General features: G+C 42.6%; 1 protein-coding gene across 1 annotated transcript in view; it reads left to right on the top strand.

Moving 5' to 3' along the window:
* Mfap1 (microfibril associated protein 1) overlaps positions 1–9009 on the top strand; it is a 16729-nt gene that overhangs the window by 3620 nt on the left and 4100 nt on the right. The window contains exons 3-6 of the mRNA XM_005364349.3: positions 3698–3827; positions 4174–4361; positions 7440–7548; positions 7632–7792. Of these exons, the coding sequence (XP_005364406.1) occupies positions 3698–3827; positions 4174–4361; positions 7440–7548; positions 7632–7792 (588 nt within the window). The remainder of the gene's footprint in view (positions 1–3697; positions 3828–4173; positions 4362–7439; positions 7549–7631; positions 7793–9009) is intronic.

Genomic DNA, 9009 nt, shown 5'->3' with positions numbered 1-9009 from the left:
GCCTCAAACTCACAGAGATCCACCTGCCTCTGCCTCCCAAGTGCTGGGATTAACGGTGTGCGCCACCACCGCCCGGCTCCATAATTTTTTTTGTTGTTGTTTTTGTCTGTTTTCGTTTTGGTTTTTCAAAACAGGGATTTTCTGTGTCGCCCTGATCATCCTGGAACTCATTCTATAGACCAGGCTGGCCCCAAACTCAGTGATACGCCTGCTTCTACCTCCCAAGTCCTGGGATTAAAGGCGTGTGACACCACCAGCCCAACATACAGTTGTTTCTTGTATTGTAGCCCAGAATGACCTAGGGTGGCTGTGATTGTCCTGTCTGGCTTCTCAGTACTGTTGTTACAGGTGTGAGCCACACAACTTGCTCTTCTGCTTGTTCTAAAGACCAATAGGTAAAAATGACAAGTAGGAGGAAAGATGGGGTGTGTGAGGAGATTCATGTCAGAAAGAGAAACTCCCAGTTAGAAGTCAGAGCAGAGCAGGCAGGATATCCTGAATTTTCACAACTCTTAGTGTTTCAATTTGGGGGCCTGGCAGGGTGTCCCAGTATATAAAATTGTTTGTCATGGCCTGACAACCTGACTTCCATCATCTCTAAGACTCTCAGAATTTGTCCTTTGATTTCCACAAACATGCCATGGCACATGCATGTCTGCATTCATTCTTATCCTCTGTCTGTCTCTATCTGCATCTCTTATCTCTGGCACATCATAAACACAATAATGTGAATGAAATTTAAAATGTGTAAATAAAGAAATTTCACAGATGGCATGGATCAAAACAGTTCCAATTATTTATTTACTTATTTGTTTTGATATTTACCTTTTGAGTTTTTGAGAATCTTATGTAGCCCAGGCTGGCCTTGAGCTCAACATGTCATGAGCTCCTTAACCTCCTGCCTTCACTTTCCAGAGTGCTGACCCATGCCTAGCCATTTATTTTATTAAATAGCTAGATCCAAGTAACTTAAGTAGTTATGTCCTAACAACTAAACCACTTGAACATTGTATGCTACAAAAGAAAATGTTCTATTTCACCCTTACAAAACTAGTTACTTGCACTAGTAACTCACTAGAAACTGTTGGATACTGCCAGCTTCTCAGAACTTTCCTATCAATTTTCATGTTTAATTGCCTTTTATCACAGCAGCCACCAAATCCTGGTCTCACAAAAATACTATTCTGCTGAGGGCAATGTAACAAACCTAATAAACTGAGCTACTTGAACCATTAAAAAGATCCCTAATGTGCCCCCCAAGGTCATGCCTAAACTAATGTTTTAGGGGGTTGGAGAAATGGCTCAGAGGTTGAGAACAGTGGTTGCTCTTCTAGAGTTCCCAGAAACCACATGGTGATTCACAGCCAACCGTGGTAGGATCTGATGATCTGATGCCCTCTTCTGGTGCGCAGGTGTGAATGCAGATAGAGCTCTCATACATAAAATAGATAAATACTAAAAAAAAAATTAAAAAAATTAAAAAACTAATGTTTAGGCCCAACTTAACTATGTACTCTGAAACTCTGTTTTAGTCTTTTGGGTTGTATGTTTAATTTTTAAATTTTTTTGAAATTAAAATATAATTATATCATTTCCCTCTTTGCTCTCTCTAACTCTTCCCTTACTATCTCAAATTATTGGCCTCTTTTTCTTTCTTTGTTGTTGTTGTTTTTCTCTGTGTGTGGCCCTGGATGTACTGGAATTACCTTTGTAAACTAGGCTGACCTCGATACTGCTACCTCAAGATATTGCTACCTCTACTTCCCATGTGCTAGGATTAAAGGCATGCACCCACCTGCCAGCCGGCCTCTTTTTCTTAAGTTACTGATTCACATACACACGCCTGCCTAAATATATAAACACAACCTGCTCAGTCTGTATAGTGTTACTTGTGTGTGTATGATTTCAGGGCTGGCCATTGGTATAGTAATAGTTATAGTATAGTTATAGTATAGTATAGTATAGTATAGTATAGTATAGTATAGTATAGTATAGTATAGTATAGTATTGCATAGTATAACCAACTGGAGGCAGGGACTCTTCCCTGGGGAAACCTAGTTTTTCTTCTCTCAGTATTCCTTAGTTACCTGAAGTTCTTTGAATGAAGCTGGGGCCCTATGAGATTTCCCCTTTCTAAGTTAGTTTGTCTATTGGTGTAGTCCTTGTTCGGGTCTTATTTAGGCAGCCATGTTGCTAAGAATTCATGGGTCTGTAGCTTCCCTGACATTTCTAGGACAAGTACTTTCACAGCCGACTTCCTGTTCCTCTGGCTCTGGAAATGTTTCTGTCCCCTCTTCTCCGATATTCCCCAAGCCTCAGGTGCAGGAGTTATGGTGTAGAAATTATTAATTGGAACTGGGTTCCACATGATCATTTCGTTCTTTGAATTTTGATTGGTTGTAGTTTCCTGTAATGGTTTTCTTCTGTTTCAAAGAAAGATTTCTTTGATGAGGGGTGAGAGCTATAGGTATAAGTATAAATATTTAAAATACAGTTGGGAATTGTTATTTAGACTACAGTTAGGAATTAAGCTGGTTTAATAAAGTAGCAGTTCCAGGGGCTGGAGAGATGGCTCAGAGGTTAAGAGCACTGGCTGCTCTTCCAGACTTCCTGAGTTCAATTCCCAGCAACCACATGGTGGCTCACAACCATCTCTACTGAGATCTGGTGCCCTCTTCTGGCGTGCGGGCATACATGGAGGCAGAATGTTATATACATAATAAATAAATAAATCTTTTAAAAAAAAAAAGTAGCAGTTCCAGGTACTCCTCCAGGATCTCAGTAGCTATGGATAGTTGGCTAAGTTTTCAGTACCAAACATGGTTTCCCTCTTGCTGAACAAGTCTTAAGTCCAATTAGAGAGCTTTTGGTTACCACTAACATAGGTGTGTCATTATTACACCCATAAGGTTATCATGCTATGCTGGTAGTTATTGTAGTTCATAGGATTCATAGCTGGGTAGGGCTTTTGATTGCCTCCCTCACTTGAGAACTTGCATGGTGTCTTCTGGTACTGTGCATACTACTCCTCAAGGAGGGGGCTCTAAGATCAGGTACATCTTGGATTCTCTAGATCCTTTGTCCAAAGTACATGGTGCCTTCGACAGTAGTCACTTGCCTTCAACCTCTGGGAGGCTACCAAGAGCAACAGTGGTAACCTGTAATGTTTTGGGAGTCCTTTGGACTCCCCTGATCAACAATATGAGAGAACGGCTTGTCATACCTGGTTTGGGGGTTTTTATTAGATGGTCTGTGGCTCTTGAGGAGGTAAATATTGTCAACTAAGGTAGGAAATTTTTATTTAAATTATGTATGTATGTGTGTACACAGACTTATATGTGTCATATCTAACTTTAGATAGACAGACAGCAGTATGATTCCTTATGACTTTTTCAGACATTCTACTGTTAACTGTTTTAGTTTCTGGAATCTGAAGTTTAGTTTTTCCATCTTAAGACTTCAATATTAGGCAGGTGGATCTCTCTGAGTTTAAGACCAACCTGGTCTACAGAATGAGTTCAAGATCAGCTAGGGCTAAGGAGTAAAAAATATTGGAGAGTAGAAAAAAATAGAAGTAGGGAGAAAGAGAAGAAAGAAAGCAAATGATGTAATTTCAGGACATTGCAAGCAAGCAAATGTGGTTGGTGTTCATATATATATTGATATTGATAGTACACTTGGAAACTCCGCTTTTCAGATTGGCTCGACACCGGAAAATAGTGGAACCTGAAGTGGTAGGAGAAAGTGACTCAGAAGTAGAAGGAGATGCCTGGCGCATGGAACGAGAAGATAGCAGTGAAGAAGAGGAGGAAGAAATTGATGATGAGGTAAGAGGGAAGAACATGGGATGTTTCCCCCAGGGTCCAATGAAAAATTGAGACCAGTACTCATTTTTGAGGCTATACAGGTATAAGATTTGCTACTGTTAGCTGAACTTTGGTTGTGATTCCTATTTGTTGGGGATACGACAGAAAACTAAATCATGCTGGATTTTGCTTCCTCGTGTCAGTGTTTCTTGAACCTGTTGAAGATAAAACCAAAGCTATACTAGGGACTCAGCAGTAGGACTTGGACTTAGTGTAAACAAAGCCCTGAGTTCAGTCCTTAGCACCAACCAACCAAATTTGGAGCACAAGCTGTTTGAATAACTGGCTAAGATAAATGCCTTCATAGGAAATAGAGCGGCGCCGTGGCATGATGCGTCAGCGAGCACAGGAGAGGAAAAACGAAGAGATGGAAGTCATGGAATTGGAAGATGAAGGACGCTCCGGGGAGGAGTCGGAGTCAGAGTCTGAGTATGAGGAGTACACGGACAGTGAAGACGAAATGGAGCCTCGACTTAAGCCTGTCTTCATTCGAAAGTAAGTGTGTGGCAGACCTGCTCAGCCAGGCCTGGATTCCCAGCTACTCAGCAGGCTGAGGTAGGAGGATTGCTAGATCAAGACAAGCCTGGACAATTAAGAAAACTCTCTAATTCTCAAAAAGGAGACTAACAGTATCGGTCAGTGATAAATGCTTGCTTAGTATGCACAAGGGCCTAAGTTCAATCCCCAGCGGAGGAAAGGGGGAAAATAGTCAAACCGGGACAGAATCCACATGGTTAAGTTCTAGGCCTGATAGTAAAAGACTCGATATCCCACATTTTCCTGCAGTGTAAATCTTCCAAGTGCCCTGGTTCTATAGCAGAGGTGCTGAGAAGTAGCCAGATGTTAGCAGATTTGCCTAAAAGTGTTGTTTTTATCATTCTACTTTATCAATAAAGACTCAGGAGCCAGATGCTGGGATGAAAACCTGCTAACTCAGAGAGGCAGAGAAGGCACCCAGCTGACCTTCCTCTGTTTTTTTATCCCATCTGAAACAAAAACTCCTCCAACTGTTTCTCCTTTCTACTTCCTGTATCTCTCCCTCTCCCCCTCTCTCCTTCTCTCCCTCTCCCTGATATCCCAACTTCTCCTCGCTCTATGGTTACTTCCAGTCAACTAGTTGCTTGCTCTGACTCATGACATATGGTTGACTTTATTTAAATAACACGATCTCCTAGTTCACAGTTCATATATCCCACAACATAACGGTGATTTGGGTATGTGTGTGTTTGTCCTTTGCTGTGCCGTTTAAGATGGCCAAAATTCACTATGAGGCCTAGACTGGCTTCAGACTTGTGATCCTCTTGCCTCAGCATCCTAAGTGCTGGGCTTACAAATGTGCCTTACTAATCAAATTTTTTTTAAGATTTATTTATTTATTATGTATGCCATGTTCTGTCTGTCTGTATGTTTGCTGGCCAGAAGAGGGCACCAGATCTCATTACAGATGGCTATGAGCCACCATTTGGTTGCTGGGAATTGAACTCAGGACCTCTGGAAGAGCAGTCAGTGAGCCCTCTCTGAGCCCATCTCTCCAGCCCCACTAATCAATTTTTGTTGAGGCTGTTTTTGTTTTGTTTTATCTGAGTGATACTAGAGATAAAACCCATGTATATGCTAGGAAAATGCTTTAACACATTACCAGGGAAAGTCATGTTTTAAACACAAAATTAAGCTTACAAAACAAATTTTTCTTTCTTTCCTAATGCCTGGGAATCCTACTGTTTATAGTTAACCCAGCAAAATCCTTGTTAAATAGTCAATTATCAATGATTAAGGGAATTTTGGTGCTGCAAAGTCCTGAGATGAAGCTGGCCATTGTGACACACACCTGCAATCCACATACTTGAGAAGTGGTAGATAGAAGTACTATCTCAGACATCCATTGTTCAAGGCCAGCCTGCATTGGTGGGTGAGAAGATGGCTCGGTAAAATTCCTATGTGAGGCTTGTGTGGGTTACATGAGTCCCTGCCTCAAAACAACAAAAAGGCCTAGAATGAACTGTTGACACTGTAGTCCCAGCTGTTGAGGCAGAGAGAAAAGGATACAAGTTCAAGGCCAGGATGGACACTGTAGTGCCTTCTTGTTTAAAAAATAAAAAGAGTGGGACCAGCCAGATGGTTCAGTGGATAAGGAACTCGATACCAAGCCTGATGCCTAAGTTTAATCTCTAGTTCCCATTTGGTGAAGAAGAAAACCAATTCCCAGAAGTTGTCTTCTGACCTTAACCATTAGGTACATATATCACACACTCATATACATAATACACTCAAAATAATAATATGGAGAGATGGCTCAGAGTTTAATAGCTCTTGCTGCTCTTCCAGAAGACCTGGGTTCAATGCCCAAGAGCCATACGGTGGCTCATAACCATGTCTGATTCCAGCTTCATGGGATTCGATGCCCTCTCTGGCCTCCATGAGTACCAGGCATGTATTCAGTATACAGACATACATGTAGGCAAGATATCCAATCACATGAAACTTGAAAAGTTTTTTTTTGGGGGGGGGATGGGGGACAGGGTTGAGACAGGGTTTCTCTATGTAGCCCTGGCTGTTCTGGAACTCAGCTACATAGACCAGGCTGACCTTAAATGAAAGATTTTTTTTTGTAATAATAATAAAAGAGCAAAGGATATAGCTAAGTAGTAGAGCATCTGCCTCGTGTACCAAATCCAGGGTTCAAATCCCATTACCAGGAGAGGAGAAAGTGGTCATGCTATATTTAAGGATAGAGAAAACAAGCCGGGCGATGGTGACGCACGCCTTTAATCCCAGCACTCGGGAGGCAGAGGCAGGTGGATCTCTGTGAGTTCGAGACCAGCCTGGTCTACAGAGCTAGTTCCAGGACAGGCTCCAAAGCCACAGAGAAACCCTGTCTCGAAAAACCAAAAAAAAAAAGGATAGAGAAAACAGCAAATAGCTCAGTTGGTAGAGAACTTACTTAGCTAGGCATTGTGGTAATTGTTTTTAATCCTAACATTCTGGGAGGATGAGGCTGGAGGATTGCCATGAGTTTAAAGCTAACCAGCGCTCCATAAACTTCTTGTCAAACAAACAAGATGCTTTGAAAGATGGCTTAGCGGATAAGATCACTAGAGTTGTCTTCCAGAGCACCCAGGCTCAATTCCCAGCACCCACATGGCAACTAATAGCCATCTGTAACTGCAGTTCCGGGGTGTCCAGTGCTCCTCTCTTAGACTTTGTAGGCATTAAAAGAAGAACTGGACATGGTGGTCCACATCTTTAATGCCTGCACTCAGGGGGCAGAAGCAGGTGGGTCTCTGTGAGTTCTGGGCCTCCCTGGTCTACACAGGGAGTTTCAGACCTGTGAAGGCTATGTAGTGAGGCCCTGTCTCAAAAAAGTAAAATAAAAATGAAAAAACTGAAGAAAAGTTCGAAAAGACCAGAAATACAATGTCTCGCACACACTGAAGTCTTGTTTGTTCAGTCTTGGTACTGGGGGAGGAAGTAGAGCTGAAATGCACCTGGCTTGGGCTTTGGCATGGACTAAATCTGAAGGGCACAGTTCCGCACTAAGGACTTTGGGTAATGAACAGGACCTCTGTGATGCAGGAAGGACCGAGTGACAGTTCAAGAACGAGAAGCTGAAGCATTGAAACAGAAGGAACTGGAACAGGAAGCAAAACGCATGGCTGAGGAGCGGCGCAAGTACACACTAAAGGTGCTGGGAGGGTCCTGGATTGAGTGCAAGCCTCTGTGTACAGCGAGATGGACTCGAGTAGCTGAATTGTTTTCCTTACCCAGATTGTAGAAGAGGAGACCAAGAAAGAGCTAGAGGAGAACAAGCGGTCTCTCGCTGCCCTGGACGCACTCAATACCGATGACGAAAATGATGAGGAGGAATACGAGGCATGGAAAGTCCGAGAGCTCAAGAGAATCAAGAGGGACAGAGAAGACCGAGAAGCGTGAGTATTGGGAAGGCCACTGGTGCCTCTAATGGCACTAGTTTATCTGCGAACAGCTAGGATCCTTTAGTTTCCTATTAAGCACAAGTATTACTAGTTGTGACTCAGAATTGAGTTGCTTGAAACAATGGTACTGTGTTTTTCTCAGCGGTGGAGGTTGACCAAGCAGTTCCTCTAGTAGTGCTCACTTGAACTGGAGGACTGCCTGGGCCAGAGTGTCCAGAAGCCCTTCTCCGGCATGGCTAGATGCTTCATTTTCCCTCAGTCTTGCTTTGCTCACACTTTACCTCCAGGCATGGTGGAAACTGGCAGTTGTCTCCTGAGTTTTAGGTTCCAGAGCTCCTGTGTCACTTCTGTGCTATTTTTATTATTCAGATGGAGCCGCAGGGCAGTCCAGGAAAAGGGGGCAGAAAAGCATATCCTACCCCTAGGAGGACAGAGTGGCGAGTACCGTGGAACACAAGTTTCTTTCTGCACTACTAACCTACAAAGCAAAGCTACCACTACATAACTGTCTTCATTTGTAGTTTCCGGTGTTCTTATACTGGGCTTTCTTTTTTCTTTTTTTTTCCTTTGAGGCAGAATCCTTGGCTGACCTAGAACTTGCTATGTAATCCAGGCTGCCTCAAACTCTTAGAGATCCACCGGCCTCTGCCTCCTGAGTACTAGACTTAAAGGTGTGCGCCACCATGCCAGGCTTGAGATTTTTTTTTTAAGATTTATTTATTTATGTATTTTATGTACATGAATGTGCTGTTTCGTGTATACCAGAAGAAGGCATCAGATCCTGTTACAGATGGTTGTGAACTACCGTGTGGTTACTGGGAATTCAACTCAGGACCTTCAGTGTTCTCTTAACCGCTGGTTGAGCCATCTTCCAGCCTGAGATTTTTTTAATTATGTGTATATATGTGTGAATGTGTATGGATATGTATCTGTGTGAGGGTTGGTGCCTATAGAATCCAGACTAGGGGATGAATATCACGTTCCTTATAGCTGGAGTTGAGTCTTTTTGTTTTTTTAAGAGAGTGTTCTATGTGACCTTGAGCTTCTGCTCCTCTGACTTTGCCTTCTGAGAGCTAGTTAGCATGTGTTCCCACGCCCAGTTTGTTTGGTGCTAGAGACAGGAATCAGGCTTCATGCACCCTAGGTAAGGATTATACCACTGAGTCACATCCCAAACTCTTGTATTAGACTTTAATGTTCTTTTTCTTTTT

The sequence above is a fragment of the Microtus ochrogaster genome, assembly GCF_000317375.1.
Source record: "Microtus ochrogaster isolate Prairie Vole_2 chromosome 14 unlocalized genomic scaffold, MicOch1.0 chr14_random_1, whole genome shotgun sequence".
NCBI classification, from domain to species: Eukaryota; Metazoa; Chordata; class Mammalia; order Rodentia; family Cricetidae; genus Microtus; species Microtus ochrogaster.
The sequence above is the reverse complement of the archived record's forward strand: the minus strand, read 5'-3'. Positions and strand labels throughout refer to the sequence as shown.